Source organism: Oryctolagus cuniculus, chromosome 7 (genome assembly GCF_964237555.1).
Source record: "Oryctolagus cuniculus chromosome 7, mOryCun1.1, whole genome shotgun sequence".
Lineage (NCBI taxonomy): Eukaryota > Metazoa > Chordata > Mammalia > Lagomorpha > Leporidae > Oryctolagus > Oryctolagus cuniculus.
The window spans coordinates 46,435,647-46,454,049 of NC_091438.1; the positions used below are offsets into that span (position 1 = coordinate 46,435,647).

General features: G+C 43.8%; 1 protein-coding gene across 3 annotated transcripts in view; it reads right to left on the bottom strand.

The window, feature by feature from the left end:
• SNX27 (sorting nexin 27) overlaps positions 1-18,403 on the bottom strand; it is an 86,445-nt gene that overhangs the window by 52,292 nt on the left and 15,750 nt on the right. For 2 of the 3 annotated variants that reach the window (XM_051857298.2, XM_008264447.4), the window contains exon 2: positions 2,117-2,348. The exons of the other annotated variant lie outside the window; for it this stretch is intronic. In XM_051857298.2, coding sequence (XP_051713258.1) covers positions 2,117-2,348 — 232 coding nt within the window. The remainder of the gene's footprint in view (positions 1-2,116; positions 2,349-18,403) is intronic. 3 annotated transcript variants of the gene reach the window in all.

The following is an 18,403-nucleotide window of genomic DNA, read 5'->3' on the forward strand; positions in this document are numbered from 1 at the left end:
CCCGCTCTGGCCTGGGAAAGCAGTAGAAGATGGCCCAAGTCCTAGGGTCCCTGCACCTGAGTGGGAGACCTGGAAGAATCTCCAGGCTCCTGATTTCTGACTGGCTCAGCTCCGGCCATCACAGCCATTTGGGGAGTGAACCAGCAGATGGAAGACCTTTCTCTCTGTCTCTCCCTCTCACTGTGAGTAACTTTGCCTATCAAATAAATAAATAAAATCCTAAATAAATAAATCAGCCTCTCAATTTTGTATGTGGTTCTAAGAACGCAGAGACCATGCTAACATAAAGCCCATGTGCTGTCATCTCCAGCTAGCTCACGGACGCAGCTAAACAATACTTGGCCTCTCTGCAACTTTTCTAGCTTCTTTGCTTTTCTCGTCGCTCCACTAAAGTTCAGTGGCTCTTCCCCATTCAGGGGCCATCCCAGTTTCAGAGGCCACAACTCGAGTTAGCAGGTCAGCTCTCAACACCCAGAGTCCTGGCCAGTGCTGTGATGCAGCAGGTTAAGCCACTGCTTGCAGTGTCAGCATCCCAGTATCAGAGTGCTGCTGCTCCACTTCTGATCCAGCTTTATGCTGATGTGCTTGGGAAGGCAGAGAAGGATGGTGGCCCAAATATTTGGGCTCTGCCACCCACATAGGAAACTTGGATGGAACTCCAGAGCTCCAGACTATGGCCTGACCACCCCCAGCCATTGTGGTCATTTGGGGAGTGAACCAGTGAATGGATGATCTCTCTCTGTCACTCAGCCTTTCAAATACATAAATTTTATTTAAAAAGTAGTTTGGGTCATCAGTAGCAACCAGTTTTTGAAAAAACAAAGGTTTTTCTGCATATCTACAAAAGCAAGACTCTAAGTGTGTAAAACAGGGCTCACAGGAATTGTTTTGAGAGTATAATTAGGACCGTGGGAAAAATCAGTTTATCCTGCAGATTCTCCAAAGAAAACGAAGAAGAACAGGATGTAGAGAGGAGTGGACAAAGATAAAGATTCTGAAATGGACAAACTTTTGTATTACCCAAATATTTTGGAAGATACCACCTTTTTTTTTTTTTTAAGATTTATTTTTATTTATTTGAAAGATGGAGTTAGAGAGAGATCTTCCATCTGCTGGTTCACTCTCCAAATGGCCACAACAGCTGGAGCTGAGCTGATCTGAAGCCAGGAGCTTCTTCCCAGTCTCCCTCACAGGTGCAGGGGCCTAAGCACTTGGGCCATTTCCACTGCTTTCCCAGATGCAATAGCAGGGAGCTGGATTGGAAGTGGAGCAGCCAGGACTTGAACAATGCCCATGTGGGATGCCAGTGCTGCAGTCCAGGGTTTTAATCTGCTGTGCCACAGCACCAGCCCCAGTTACCACTTTTTAACATTAATCTTGCTCTGTAACTCCAGAGTCAACAGTAAATGAGGAGCTGGTGCTGTGGCATAGCGGGTAAAGCCACTACCTGCAGTGCCAGCATCCCATATGGGCACCAGTTCAAGTTCCGGCTGCTCCATTTCTGATACAGCTCTCTGCTATGGCCTGGGAAAGCAGTAGAAGATGGCCCAAGTCCTTGGGCCCCTGTATCTGCGTGGGAGACTGAGAAGAAGTTCCTGGCTCCTGGCTTCAGATCAGAGCAGCTCCGGCTGTTGCAGCCAACTGAGGAGTGAATCAGTGGATGGAAGACCTCTCTCTCTCTCTCTTTCTCTGCCTCTCCTTCTCTCTGTGTGTAACTCTGACTTTCAAATAAAATAAATAAATCTTAAAAAAGAAAAAATAGTAAACGAGAGACTACTCTTAGCAAAAAAATAAGACAACCAATAAAAGCAGCAGCAAACAAACAAAACAAACTAACACGTTTAGCACAGGCCAGAGTGCAAACCTGAAAACTCTCTGGGAATAAAGTGGAATTGTTTTTAAGCAGAAACAGGGTACTTCTTCATCACTGGGGGTCACCCCCTGTGATCAATCAGGGTTGGTGTCTTCTATCGACACGTGAGCCCGTGGTCCTGGGAGACAGACAGACGGACCAGGCTGCAGACTCTGATTTCTACTGCTCTCACAGAGCCATGACGGTAGGACTGGGGGCAGACAAAAGCTGGATGCTTGAGGATCAAGTTGGGCTGACACTCACCACAAACTTCTCACCATTCTGCTCCACATGTTTGTATGTGGGGACCGATATGGGCACTGCTTGCTTTTCTGTGTAATCATAAAAGGACTGTCCCAACGAGTCGTCACCGGGGTCTAGGTTATCGGCCTCGTGAGGAGGCACGGACAACACTGTCAAGATCAACTCCTTCTCGCCTGCTCGGATCAGGTCCACCACCTGCTTGTGTGTCGCCCCCTCAACATTCACGCCGTTCCTGGGGGAAAAAGGGAAAAAGACAATCCCATAAACCACGAGGGTCCAAATGCCTTGTATCTCCACCCACCTGCCCCCAGTCCAGTGCCCCACAGTGTGAACCACAAGATCAAAAGGTATTTTGGCTCTAGAAAAGTTGCTTATGTTGTTTTAGCTCCCAAGGTGAAAAACTGTGAACTTGTAACAGGGGAGAAAATGGAAACAGGTGAGAGGAGCTGCCCTGCCTCTACGCTGCCCCCCCCCCCACAGCATCAGGGGCTGTGTGGGGAAGAGGGGGAAGGCAAGAAGGAAACCATGCTTTCTAAGCCAAGCAGTCCCACTTCCTTGTCCTAACTAAGCACCTACACCACGCATCAAAGTGGCGTTGGACACCTGCCACCTGAACTGTGCCTGTGGTCCTTCAGACCGCACTGGAATTGTGACAGGAAGCTGCACAAAACGCATTCTCTTAACTTGCAAATACCTAGAGACTCTAAAAAGTGTGACTCCACACAATCCCTGTGCGTTTCACATCTAATTTACCCTCCCATCCACAGATCAGTCAACTGCATTTTCCTTTAGAGCAGATCTAAGCCTCTGGGAGTTCCGTGGTATTTATTCACCTCCATGCACACTCATTTCCTCTATCCAGGGGTTTTCAAGAGGCAAGGAGATGCTGTGCTCAAATTCCCTTCTCTGACCCAGCTTCCCTCGTTCTCCAATCACTTCAATCAATCTCTCGGGATTCTACCTACTTCCCCTCTGCTGTGTGCTGTCTGCCTCAAAGCCTGTGTAGCCTGTTCAAAAAATAAAATAAAATAAAACCCGAGGTTATATAGTAAGGCAACCTGCTCCATCTTCTTTCTGTTTCACTGTATATAAAAGGCTGAAACCAGGGAAAGTACAAGGGCTGGAAGAACAATAATTTTGTCAAGAAAGTTGCTGACTCACAAACTCCACTACCTTCCCAGAATGCTGACCCAGCGCCAGCTCAAAACCCCTGGGCGGCCGGCCGGGAGTTCCCTCCTGCGGCTCGCTGGGAGTCGGGAAATCCACACCAGGCCTCCGGTCCACTTCAATATTTAAAGCTTATCTACCCTTTAGAGGTAAATTCTTTTTCAGTCCTGTTCCAAACCATTAGGGCTTTTCCTTCCTGAAAACAGTGCTAAGTTTAGCAACGAGTCTCCCACAAGCTCCTCAGTCACGGCAACTCTGAGTCTGGTATCCCAAACATCCCTCCACACCAACAGCACCACTGGCCCGCGCTCAGCCAGCCAAACGCCTTGTTTCACCTTTAACAATCTAGCCAGTATATTCAGTGCTTTTGACAATTCACAACCTAAAAACTCTTCAACTAGTCAGCAGTTTTACAACAGGTTACCTGTAGAAGAAAACGCAGAGCCCCTTCCACTGATGGAGATTAGGACTTTTCATTCAGATAGGACCATACCAGAGATCAGACAGCAGAATGGTAAAACGTGTTTCTAAAAATGGTCTTCGGAATTAGATCTACCTGAGTTCAAATCCCGGCCGCGTCCACCAGCACCAGAGCTGGACCCGATCCAGGTATTTAACCTTTCTTAGCTCTGCTTTCCACATCGGCAAAATGGGGACAGTAAGTCCCTCAGAGTCGCTATGGGGATTAATGTCACAAAACATGTAACTTGGGGCCAGCAATGTGGTGAAGATGGTTAAGGCACTGCCTGTGACACTGGCATCCCATATGGGCACTGGTTCAAGTCCCAGCTGCTCTACTTCCAATCCAGCTCCCTGCTAATACACCTGAGAAAGCAGGGAAAGATGGCCCAAGTGCTTGGGCCCCTGCTGTCCATGTGGGAGACCCGGAGGAAGCTCCTGGTTCCTGACTTTGGCCTGGCAACCACTGAGGCCATTTGGGGTATGAACCAGCAGATGGAAGATCTCATTCTCTGTCTCTCGCTCTCTCTCTCTGTAACTCTGCCTTCCAAACAAATACATCTTTTTTTAAATGAGATTTTTTTCTTATTTTGTCTTTCCTTTTTTTTTTTTTTTTAAAGATTTATTTATTTATTTGAAAGTCAGAGTTACAGCAAGAGAGAGAGAGGGAGGGAGGTAGAGGCAAAAGGGAGTGGGGAGAGCTTCCATCTGCTGGCTCATTCCCCAAATGGCCACAATGACCAGGGCTAGGTCAGGCTGAAGCCAGCAGCCAGGAGCTTCATTCAGGTTTCCAACATGGGTGGCAGGGGCCCAAGCACTTGGGCCATCTTCCACTGCTTTCCCAGGCCTGTAAACAGGGAGCTGGATTGGAAATGGGGCAACTGGGACTTGAACTGGTAGCCATATGGGCTACTGGCGTTGCAGGCAGCAGCTTAGCCCACTGCACCATAGCGCTAGCCTCTTAAATAAATAAATCTTAAAAAAAAGAAAAAAAGTAACTTGCCTAGAAAAATGCCTGAATACCCACATCAGAAGTTGTAAAAAGGAAAGAAGTGCTTTGTATAAAGAGATTTCAGTTAAAGAAGAAACTGAAATCTTAAGTAGCAATTGACGGAGTTCATGCAATTCTTTGGCCTTAGTAGTTCTGAGAAAATGCTTTCATGGTAGAAGAAATAAATTTAAAAGACAATGTTGGAAATCATCAGAGAATTTTATCTATCCCTTAGGAGCCTTAGCTTACTTACTCACAAGCATCCATATTAACTTTTTTTTAACAAAGTGGAGAAAAGTGACAACTGAAAGGCTGAACAAAATATCCTGGATATGGATACTAAAACAAGATTTTTATTAGTTCAATTTTATGAGATATACATCTGTGGAAAAAAATTAAGAACTGGGACTGGTGCTATGGCGTAGCGGGTGGAGCTGCTGCCTGCAGTACTGGCATCCCACATGGGCGCTGATTCGACTCCCGGCTGTTCCACTTCCCATCCAGCTCTCATGCTGTGGCCTGGGAAAGCAGTGGAGGATGGCCCAAGAACTTGAGCCTCTGCACCCAAGTGGGAGACTCGGAAGAGGCTCTTAGATCCTGGCTTCTTCCGATTGACCCAGCTCCAGCCATTGCAGCTGTCTGGGGAGTGAACCAGCGGATGGAAGACCTCCTTCTCTCTCTCTTTCTCTCTCTCTCTCTCTGTAACTGTGCCTTTCAAATAAATAAATAAATCTTTAAAAATAAAAATTAAGAACTGATGCTCAAATTTTACTCATCTCCTTAATTTTTTCCCTTAAAGTATTTTAAATCCGGGGTACTGTCAATAGGCATAGCAGTGGGTGAACCTACAAAATTTGTATGTAAAATTGTATTTGTGGGCATATTGCATGTTTTCTTCCTGGGGAAGGTTACCATAGCTTTCCTCAGTTTCAAAAAGAAATAAGCAATCTCCAAAATGATGAAGAACTGCTGCTCTCAAAGCCCACCTTCCCCCTTTCAGTTTTCAAATCAAAACATACTGCTCTGTGGGTTACTGACAAAAGCAAGCCCTGAAAATCCTCCGAGAAATTTAAGTAAGGCTTTTATCCAAAGCACCAAGGAACAGGGGAGCTCGCTTAGGTTTCACTTCTTTATTAGGAAAATCACACTGCAAATCAGCTGTCATTCCAAAAACCTCACAAATGGAAAAAAAAATTCTCACCACAAATAATAATTGTTTGAGGAGGCAAGTAACTTTTCCCTGCCTTTAACATTATACAATGTATCCATGTATCAAAATATCACATAGGGCCGGCGCCGGGGCTCACTAGGCTAATCCTCCACCTTGCGGCGCCGGCACACTGGGTTCTAGTCCCGGTTGGGGCGCCGGATTCTGTCCCGGTTGCCCCTCTTCCAGGCCAGCTCTCTGCTGTGGCCCGGGAGTGCAGTGGAGGATGGCCCAGGTGCTTGGGCCCTGCACCCCATGGGAGACCAGGAAAAGCACCTGGCTCCTGGCTCCTGCCATCGGATCAGCGCGGTGCGCCGGCCGCAACGCGCCGGCCGCGGTGGCCATTGGAGGGTGAACCAATGGCAAAGGAAGACCTTTCTCTCTATCTGTCTCTCTCACTGTCCACTCTGCCTGTCAAAATAAATAAAAAAAAAAAAAAAAGAAAATTAAAAAAAATTTTAAAAAAATATCACATAGCACCCCACAAGTAGGTACAACTTTCATGTGTCAATTAATAAACGAAACAAATTTTTGATAGGAAAAAAAATCAGGAAAGAGTTTCTAGTGTCATATCCCAAACACACTTGCTAATATTTATCCGGTTCAACTATAGAAAGAATGTTATACACGCCACAACTTCATACATCAGGGAAATTCCTTCATTCTTCAGAGATTACGTGAGCACAGTAAACCCCCAGCGAGTCTGACTTGGAAAAGAGCTCATCCTTCCCAAGAATTAAGAGGTCGTCACAGTGATAAAATGTTTACCTGACCCACTCTCTTCCACAAGAATGCTACTACACCAGGCTCAAGTACTTGCTGCAATTCTCAAGACACAAATGAATGCAAAATGTAAATTCTGCAATCAGGGACTTTTCAGCTGTATAGACTTCTGGTTCAAAGCATGAGTTTTCGAGTCAAACAGACTTGGGTTTGAATACCAACTGTGCCATTTAACACATGAGCTTTCGGGTGAACTACTCCATCTGCTAGACCTCAATTCCCTAGCCCACATGAAATGTGGCTAACAGTAACAACAGCTAATGGGGCTGTTGCCAGAGGTAAAATAAGATGAAGTGCTAGAATGCTGCAGCCATTCAGTAAACCGTAGCTATTGTGTTACAGCATTTGTATCAGTAGGGCAAGCAGGTCCTACTATTTTGGACTCCTTGATGATATAAATGCTTTCCTTGCCTTTTTTTTTTTTTCTATCTTTGTAACATAATCTAGTTGTAATTCATTTGAAAATAATGATTGGGCTCTCAACCAATGACAACAGGAATCACAAGACAGCATCCTTCATGAGACCATCCTATTAGAGAACCACTAAGTCCTATACAACACCTGAGTATCTACTGCTCAGTAGGATCTAGCACACCATGTTTCTCCCAAAAAAAAAGGTTTAAACACACTACCAGAAACATTTTTTAAAATGTGATAAGGCAATATAGTCAAATTTTAATTATAAAATCTAGGTAATAGGTATACAAGGACTCACTGTTTAATTCTTTCAACTTTTCTATATGCTTAAAATTTTTCACAATAAAATATTAGGTGGAAAAAGGCTGCCAGATAGACTAATCCTCCGCCTTGCGGCACCGGCACACCGTGTTCTAGTCCCGGTCGGGGCGCCGGATTCTGTCCCGGTTGCCCCTCTTCCAGGCCAGCTCTCTGCTGTGGCCAGGGAGTACAGTGGAGGATGGCCCAAAGTCCTTGGGCCCTGCACCCCCATGGGAGACCAGGAGAAGCACCTGGCTCCTGCTATCGGATCAGCGCAGTGTGCTGGCCGCAGCGCGCCAGCAGCGGCGGCCATTGGAGGGTGAACCAACAGCAAAAAAAGGAAGACCTTTCTCTCTGTGTCTCTCTCACTGTCCACTCTGCCTGTCAAAAAAAAAAAAAAATTAAAAAAAAAAAGAAATTCTCATTTTACATAAGGCAACATTTGGCCTCAGTGGATACAGCTTTAGCTATTTGATAGGAGTAGCTTCAAATAAGACTTTCATCATCCAAAGTTAGGCAGATGGGGAAACTACAAAGCTAATATAAATGTTAGGTAGGAAGTGATATATGAGCTTATGTGTGTGTGACAAAGGCCTAAGGAGACATTTACGTCCAGCATATGCATCTCAAAGTCATCCCAAGAACATTTCAGGGGCAGCCCAGTATTTGCATCCCGCCCTACCCTTTCTACCCAATAACCTGCCAGGTGGGGGTCCCTGCCCCTTCTGCCTGATATTTGCACTTCAAATATCCTGCTCTGGATCCTGATCCTCCAGGGGGTCCTGCCCATCCTTCCTCTAACCGGGGCAACACCAGCCAGGCTTCCCCCTGTCTGATAACTTCAGGGGGAAAACTCAGATAGAAGTTTTTAGTATTTACATCCATAAAGTCTTTTGTTTCAGGAGGAGATGTGAGAAGACAAAGACCCATCCCCTTAAAAACCCCCGACCTCAACCAGACTGCATGCTCAGTCCTCTGCCTCTATGCTGAGCCACCCGCCTGGCCTGGCCAGGTGTATTCCACTCAACCATGTAACCCCACTCTCCCCTAGTCTGAGAGACCGGGCACTCTCTCGGTCCTGTCTGGAGAGGTGCCCATCCATTCTTACGGATGTCCCTACCCTAATAAACCTTGCTATTTTGCTTTCCACTACTCTCTGTCTCACGCCTGAATTCTTTCTTGTGCGAAGATAAGAACCCTGCCATTCACCACTAACATAAACACTCCCAGAAATAGGAGAAAAACCTCTAAATAGTCAGGATTTGTATACTGCTTGTGTAGGACACTGTGTATAAGGAAAACCAGGAATGGATGGAAATGTGACAAAGCCAACCACTGTCAATACCAAAACAAGGAGCTTTGTTTACATGGTAACAGAACACTCTTTTGACCTGCTATGATATGCAAGAAAGCAATTAGGGAGTAACTAGTTCCCCAGAGACAGCTTGTTTAAAATAGACAACAAATTCCTATAAGTGCAAGCACTAAGACACCTTTTTTCGGGGCCAGCGTTGTGGTATGGTGGGTTAAGCCGCCACCTGCATCCCATATGGACAACAGTTTGAGTCCCAGCTGCTCCACTTCCAATCCAGTTCCCTGCTAATGCACCTGGGATAAATGCACCCGGAGAAAGCAGCAGAAGATGGCCCAAATGCTTGGCCCCTGCACCCATGTGGGAGACCTAGATGAAGCTCCCGGTTCCTGGACATTTCTAGAGTGAACCAGCAGATGAAAGATCTCTGTCTCTCCTTCTCTCTTTGTAACTCTGCCTTTCAAATAAATAATTAAATCTTAACAAAAAGGAAAAAAAGAAACACTTTTTCAATTTTGTATACTAAAGCACAACAGCTACACATGCCCATAACAACAGGTAAAATAAAAAGAGTGACAATAGCAAGTTTTGCCAAGAATATGGAACAATTGGAATTCTCATACACTACTGATGAAAGCAAAAACAAAAACAATCTAGCAGTTTCTTATAAAATTAAACACGTACTTATTACACGAGGCAGCAATTCCACTCCTAGGAGAAATGAAAACACATCCACACAAACAACTGTAGTTGAAAGTTCACTACAGCTTTATTCATAATAGTCCAAAACAGAAAACAGCCGAAATGTCTACTGAAGTCTGAACAATCAGAGGCCGATTCATGTAATGGAGTATTACAGCTATAAAAAGGAACAAGCTACTCATATCCACAAAAAACATGGATGAAATGCAAAAACACATTAAGGAAAAAAGTGAGGACGAAAAGAGTCTGATGATTTGATTACATTTTATTGAAGTGCCAAATAGACAAAACTATTCTATTCTACTAGAAATCAGATTGGTCACTGGAGTGGAGGGGATAAGTACTGAAAGCAAACGGGCACAAGGAAGCTTGCTGAAGTGACCAACAAGTTCTGTATCTTAACTGGATGGTAAGCGGGTATATACTTTCATCAAAATTCAAACTCTGCACTTACATGTGCACATGTGTATGTTAGTTAAACCTAATTAAATTGATTTAAAAATAAAAATTTACATAACACCCTCTTGTAAAATTGCAGGCTAGTCCATTGTGTGGGAGAAAATATAACCCCTGCTTTACTTCAGGATTATTCTGAATTTTTTTTGCTGTAACTAACAACATTGTTAGGAAGATCCCAGTAGAAGAATTTGGTCGTATCTGCAATATCAAATTGTGTAAAGAATGAAATAAATGCTTTTCCCTTCACATTCCATCTCTGTGGAAAATAAGCTAAACTTTGGATGTTTCCAGGTCTTATAAGCTTATTTCAAAATAATGAAGAGAAAATAGAGCCAGAGCTGGTTTTACTCCTACTTGCTTTGACTTTTAGTCCTAAGTGTTTTATCAACAACAGGGCACATATTTCAAGTTTAGTATTTAGTTAAGAACCTCAGCAATAGAAGGTTATAAAGTTAAGCCACACTGTAGCAGCATCTCTCTCAAGTTTATCAAAGCCATAATGTAAGGGATGAGAGTCAAATTCACTAAACCCTGCATTAACAACACCATTACATTGCATTACAAATATAATTCAGATTTTGCTTCTTAGGAAGCCTAAATTCTATTTGTTAATTTTTTAAAAAGATTTATTTATTTACTGGAAAGTCAGAGTTACACAGAGAGGAGAGGCAGAGAGAGACAGAGAGGTCTTACATCCGCTGGTTCACTCCCCAATTGGCCACAATGGCTGAAGCTGCACCGATCTGAAGCCAGGAGCCAGGAGCTTCTTCCGGGTCTCCCACATGAGTGCAGGGGCCCAAGGACTTGGGCCATCTTCTTTTTTTTTTTTTTTTTTTTTTTTTGACAGGCAGAGTGGACAGTGAGAGAGACACAGAGAGAAAGGTCTTCCTTTGCCGGTGGTTCACCCTCCAATGGCCGCCCCGGCCGGCGCACCGCGCTGATCCGATGGCAGGAGCCAGGAGCCAGGTGCTTTTCCTGGTCTCCCATGGGGTGCAGGGCCCAAGCACCTGGGCCATCCTCCACTGCACTCCATGGCCACAGCAGAGAGCTGGCCTGGAAGAGGGGCAACCGGGACAGAATCCGGCGCCCCGACCGGGACTAGAACCCAGTGTGCCGGCGCCGCTAGGTGGAGGATTAGCCTAGTGAGCCGCGGCGCCGGCCGACTTGGGCCATCTTCTACTGCATTCCCAGGCCATAGCAGAGAGCTGGATTGGAAGTTGAGCAGCTGGGACTCAAACAGGCACCTGTATAGGATGCTGGCGCTGCAAGCACCAGCCCCTGTTAAATGTTTTAAACCTTCATGACTGCAAAGTATTTTCTTCTGAAAGAGTATTTCAAAAAGAATTTGTTCAGCCAAAAGTATAACATTGGGGAAACTTGTAAAGACATTGAAGGGAGCCAGCGTTGTAGCATAGCAGATAAAGCTGCTGCCTGTGACACCGGCATCCCATATAGGCACCAGTTTCAGTCCTGGCTACTCTACTTCCAATTCAGCTTCCTGCTAATGCACCTAGGAAAGTAGCAGAGGATGGCCCAAGTACTTGGGCCCCCACATCCACATGGGAGACCCAGAGAAAGCTCCTGGCTCCTGGCTTCAGCCTGGCCCAGTCTCAGCTGTTGCCATTTGGGGAGTGAAATAGCAGATGGAAGATTCTCTCTCTCTCTCTCTCTCTGTAATCCTGCCTTTCAAATACATCAGAAAGAGAGAGAGAGAGAGAGAGAGAGAGAGAGAGAGAGAGAGAGAGAGAGAAAGAAAGAAAGAAAGAAAGAAAGAAAGAAAGAAAGAAAGAAAGAAAGAAAGAAAGAAAGAAAGAAAGAAAGGGAGGGAGCAGGTGATGACTTAAAGTGCTTGGGTCCCTGCCACCCACACAGGAGACCAAGATAGAGTTCCAGGCTTCCGGCTTCAGCCTGGCTCAGTTCCAGCCATTCTGGGTAGATGAAGGATCTTTCTGTCTCTGCCTTTCTCTCTCCGCTTTTCAAATAAAAATAATTGTTTTTAATTTAGAAAGCCATGTGAAAATAAAATTGAGTTAGGATGACTGGAACTATAGGTAATTTAAAAAGTTTAATAGAGCCCTTCTATCATCTTCTCACATATACAGAGCTCTAAAAATGAACTCCCTACCTTCTCCACATTACATTTCCTTGGAAACTGAGTGAAGATATCACAAGTTAGAGAGAACCAGATTGCTGGCACAACAGAAGAGAGACAATTCACTGCTCCACTCTCCCGTTGCGATGTTTCACTGCAAAAGAACTACTCTACTGAACTGTAGAGATCTGTCCTTTTAATTTTGCAAATAAACTATCTGCCTGACTTAAGCTGTGGCTCCATCTAACTCTGCCTTCGTGCTATCTTAGGCAAACAAACCAGAATATATTCTTATATTCTTATTAACTGTCTGAGCAATGATGCTGTACTATTCCTTAAACTCTTGAGATGTGTGACTCAGACACCCATCGGCAATGAATAGAGATGTAAAGCTTGAAGAAGTCTAAGCAAAATTACTACTCTGTACTGCAAAATATCAAGAACTTCTGGGATGCTGTTTCAGAAATGAAGAGTTTCCATCTTAGATGCCAGAACGTTTACTTTACTGATGATGAGAGAAGCATAACTAGAGAAAGGATTCTCTAAAATACAAGGATTCTAAAAATACTTGCACTTTTTCTTTAAGATTTTGTTTGAAAGACAGAGTGACAGAGGGATGGAGGAGAGACAGAGAAAGAGATCTTCCATTCAGTGGTTCACTCACCAAATGCCCTCAACAGCCAGGGCTGGGCCAGGCCAAAGATAGAAGCCTAGAACTCCATCTGGGTTTCCCATATGAGTAGCAGGGACCCAGACAAAAAACTGCAAAATTATCATGTCAATTACTTTTAATGTCAACTTATATCATCTGGAATATGAGATGATAGCTTTGTAAATAGGTAAAAACTCCTTCTGGAAAGCAATTTCACTGGTAATATGCATCTGAAGTCATTAAAATGTTCACATTCCTTCAACACATAATTTCATTACTGAGAATTTATTCTAAGGAAATCACCAAAATATGAGCTCCAAAAGGGCAAGAACTTTACAACAGCATGTAGAACACTTAAGCATATATGGAAAAAATAAACGAAAATAATCCCAAACACAGAAAAGTTAAACAAAAACATATTTAGTATTATTTGGATTGTTTTCAGATTTCTATTCTTACAAAAAGTCAACAGGGGTAGCCCTTTGGCATGGCAATTAAGGCATCACTTGGGATACCACGTCCCATAACAGAGTGCCTAGGTTCATATCCCAGCTCTGTTTCCAATTCCAGGCTCCTGCTAATGCACACTCTGAGAAGTAGCTAGTGATGACTCAAGTATGTGGGCTCCTGACACCCTTGTGGGAGACCCAGAATGAGTTTCTGACCCCTGGCTTCAGCCTGGCTCAGCCCCAGCTTTTGGTGAATGAACCAGCAGATAGGATACCTTGGTCTCTCTCTGCCTTTCAAATTAAAAAAAAAAAAAATGAACTAAACTAATAGTCAACAATGAAGAATAATCAAGAAAATTAAAGCACAACAATTTGGTAAACTCTAAAGCAACCATTTCAAATCATAAATATGGAGGCAGCATTGTGGGATAGCAGGTTAAGCTGCCATTTGAGACACTGCATATCATAGGGGCACAGGTTGGAGTCCCTGTTGCTCTGCTTCAGATCCAGCTCTCTGTTAACTGCCTGGGAAAGCAGTGGGAGATGGTCCAAGTACCTGGGTCCCTGTACCCACGTGGGAGACTCAGATGAATCTCCTGGCTCCTGGCATCTGCCTGACCAAGCCCTGGCCATTGTGGACATTTTGGGCAGTGAACCAGCAGATGGAAGATTTCTCTCTCTGTCTCTCCCTCTTTCTCTATAACTCTGCCTTTCAAATAAATAAATAAATTTTTAAAAATAAATAAAATTATAAAGACTAAAACAACTTAAAAATATTTTTAGGTCAATACTATGTTAAAAAGTGAACTATAGGCCGGCACCTTGGCTCACTAGGCTAATCCTCCGCCTAGTGGCGCCAGCACACCAGGTTCTAGTCCCGGACGGGGCGCCAGATTCTGTCCTGGTTGCCCCTCTTCCAGGCCAGCTCTCTGTTGTGGCCAGGGAAGGCAGTGGAGGATGGCCCAAGTCCTTGGGCCCTGCACCCATGGGAGACCAGAAGTGCCTGGCTCCTGCCATCGGATCAGTGCGGTGCGCCGGCCACAGCACGCTGGCCGCGGCAGCCATTGAAGGGTGAACCAACGGCAAAAAGGAAGACCTTTCTCTCTGTCTCTCTCCCTCACTGTCCACTCTGCCTGTCCAAAAAAAAAAAAAAAAAAAAAAAAAAGGTGAACTATAAAAAATGCAAATCTATAGAATTTCAAACAGATAACCTAGGAGAAAATCTAAGAGCTGGGGTCTGGCAATGAGATGTTAGATATAACATCAAAAGCATCATTCATGAATGAAGAAGTTGTTAAACTTTATTAAAATTAAAAACTTCTGCTTTGCAAAAGACATTGTTGTTATAACAAGTCATAGCCTAGGAGACTATCATTTGCTAAACATACCCAAAAAAGCAGTTGTATCCAAATATACAAAGAATTCTTAAAACTCAACCATAAGAAGACAACACCCCCCTAAAAATGGGCAAAATATCTGGAGATACCTCACTAAAGAAAATACACAGATGGCAAATAAGCATACGCAAAGATGCTTGACATCATCAACAGGAAATTGCAAATCAAAATGAGATACTTCTAAATACCTACCAGAATGGTTATAATCCAAAAAACTGTTAATACCAAATGCTGGTGAGAATATGGAACAATTAACAACTCTCATTCATTGTTAGTGAAAATACAAGGGGGCCAGTGCTGTGGTATAGCGGATAAAGCCGCCACCCACAGTGCCGGCATGGGGTTTGAGTCTCAGCTGCTCCACTTTCAATCCAGCTCTCTGCTATGTTTTAGGAAAGCAGTAGAAGATGGCCCTAGTCCTGGGCCCCTGCACCTGCATGGGAAACCTGGAAAAAGCTCCTGGCTCCTGGCTTCAGACTGGCCCAGCTCCGGCCATTGTGGCCATTTGGGGAGTAAACCCACAGATGGAAGACCTCTCTCTCTCTCTCTCTCTCTCTCTCTCTCTCTCTGCTTCTGCTTCTCTGTACCTCTGTCTTTCAAATAAATAAATCTTTTTAAAAAAAAAAAAAGAAAAGAAAAAGAAAAAAGATCTAGGTATTTACCCAATTGAAATGAAAAATTTTATCCACACAAAAACCAGCACACAAACGTTTACTATGGCTTTGTTCATAACTGTCAAAAACTTTAAGTAATCAAGAAGTCCTTCAATACATGAATGGATAAACAAACTGTGGAACAGCCATACAACTGAATATTACTCAGCTAAAAACAGAAATGAGGTATCGAGCCACAACAGAAACACAAAAAACCTTAACTGCATATTGTTAAGGGGAAGAGTGAGTCTGAAAAGGATATACACTATGATTACAATTATATGACTTCCCAGAAAAAGCAAAGATCACTGGTTACCAAGGGCTTAAGGGGAGAAGAAGGATGAATAGGTGAGGCCCAGGGGATTTTTCAGGGCAGTGAAACCACTCTGCATGATAATACACACAACATAATGCATTTGCCAAAATCTATAGATTTTAAGAGCAGGCACATAGTCTAGTGGTTAAAATGCCTACATCCCATATCAGGTGCCTAAGGTTCAATTTCTGGCTCAAGCCCCGGACTCCAACTTCCTGCCAATGCAGATTCTGGGGGATCAGTGATGATGGTTCAAGTAATTGGGTTCCTGCTGCCCACATGGGAGAACTGGATTGGGTTTCCAGCTCCAGGTGCTGTCACCATCTCAGCCACTGTGAATATCCAGGCAGTGAACCAGCAGAGAGATTTCTCTCCCCCGCCCCACTCTGTGTGTGTGTGTGTGTGTGTCAAATAAATAAATTTTTTCTTTTTTTAAAGATTTATTTATTTATTTGAAATGCATAGTTACGGGGCTGGCGCTATGGCGCAGTGGGTTAACACCCTGGTCTGAAGCACCAGCATCCCATATGGGTACCAGTTCGAGGCCTGGCTGCTCCACTTCTGATCCAGCTCTCTGCTAATGCCTGGGAAAGCAGAAGATGGCCCAACTCCTTGGGCCCCTGCACCTGTGTGGGAGACCCAGAAGAGGCTCCTGGCTCCTGGCTCCGGATTGGTGCAGCTCTGGCCATTGCAACCAACTGGGGAGTGACCCAGTGGATGGAAGACCTCTCTCTCTCTCTGCCTCTCTTCTCTCTGTGTAACTCTGACTTTCAAATAAATAAATAAATCTTTAAAAAAAAAAATGACTGATTCTAGCACTAGTGCAGGAAAAATATGAGCCTGGAAAGCTAGAAATGAATCAAAAACAAAATAATATATGTTGATGGGGATATGGCAAAAGGGCACAGGAGTCAACTCAGAGCTACCAATGGAAAACTTGGAGCAACAAAATAAAGTAAAATAAGATTATAATTGAAGTATAAAAAATACATTCAAGGGGTCAGCGCTGTGGTGCAGCAGGTTAATGCCCTGGCCTTAAGTGCTGGCATCCCATATGGGCGCCGGTTTGAGACCTGGCTGCTCCATTTCCGATCCAGCTCTCTGCTATGGCCTGGGAAAGCAGTAGAAGATGGCCCAAGTCCTTGGGCCCCTGCACCCATGTGGGAGACCCAGAAGAAGCTTCTGCCTCCTGGCTTCGGATCGGCACAGCCCTGGCCATTGTGGCCATCTGGGGAGTGAACCAGTGGATGGAAGACCTCTCTCTCTCTCTGTAACTCTGTCTTTTAAATAAACAAATCAATCTTGAAAAAAAATACATTCAAGAGTCCATAAATGGAGATAATCACCTGTCCAGAGGAACGCCAAATAAATTATGTAGCAACGCCACACTACAGAAGGGAGAGCACAGCTCCTGGTTCCTTGACTGCGGGTTGTGCACAGTGACTCCTAGAGCACAGGATGAAAATGGGGGCCAGGGTATCAAGATCAACACCAACAGTCATAAACCAAGCTGCCACTGCACACCCTGGACATGAAATGATGAAAACGGTATTTCATTTCTGTGACCTCTATCCCTTCCCTACCAAAAACCCCACAATCCTGTTTAATTATGAAAACAAAAATCAGGCAAATTCTACTAGTCAGAAGTCCTGCTCTGACCAATATTCCTCAAACTATCAAAGTCATCAAAAATATAGAAAGACTGAGAAACCGTCATAGTCCACAGATACCTAAGGAGGTACAACAACCAGATGTAGCACGGTATCCCAGACAGGATGCTGGAACAGAAAAAGACATTAAGTAAAAACTAAGAAAATCTGAAATACTATAGATATTAACTGAAATAATAATGCATCAACTTTGGTCCATTAAGTTTAACAAATGTATCATGCCATGTAAGATGTTCACTAGGTAGGGAGCTGTATATGGCGGGAGAGGAAGGGCCATATGGGAACTCTATACCATCTGCTCCATCAAACTGATCTAGACGGTAGTCTATGAATTTTTAAAAAGATTACAAATTATATACAACAGTGGGATTTCAACTTCATAAAAATACATAAATACAAAATAGTCAAATATCAAAAGTAGTTGTGTTAAGATTTAAGATTACGGGCATTTTCCCCCCTCTTTTCCATAGTCTCTAAATTACATACTTATATTATTTTTATAATTTTAAAAATTAACTTCTAAAATTAACAATGAAAAGAGGAGCAGACATTTAGCCTAGCAGTTAAGACGCTGGTTAACATGTGCACGACCCGTATCAGACAGCCTGGATTTGATGCCTGGTTCCAGCTCCCGACTTCCTACTGATGCAGATCCTGAGAGGCAGAACTAGTGCCACCCAAGTGGGAGACTTGAGTTCCTGGCTCCCTGCTTTGGACTGGCACAGTCCCAGCTGTTGTATGCATCTGGGGAGTGAGCCAGGAGATAGGAGCTCTTTCTCTCTGTTTCTGTGTGTCACTCCTTTGCTCTCTCTGCCTCTCAAATAAATGAATAATTTTTTAAATGAAAATAATTTCAAAAACAAAACAAAATCAAAGTTGATCTGACCACATTTGTCAAACACTAAATCCCCCAGTTAGACTAGGACTAGCACAACACCTTAGCGAACAAGTAACCAAGAACAGTAACAAGACACAGTGAGCTATTCCATTTTTGGTCACGAAAAAAAAAAATCTGAAATCTTCAAATTAGAAAAATGCCAGTTTTGAAGGAGTCAAATGGTATTTATTTTCACTTACAAAGACTCACAAAGCAATTTCACTAAATTGTCACTTATCCCTGTCTTTTTTCCCTGCTTACCAATCAAAATGGAAACCACCCTGCCTCTCTTCAGTCAGGATTTAACGTAACCACTGGTCAGCCTGAGCAACTGCCTAAATACAAGTGAGCAGAAAACATTACATCAATGTCCCAAAATCACAA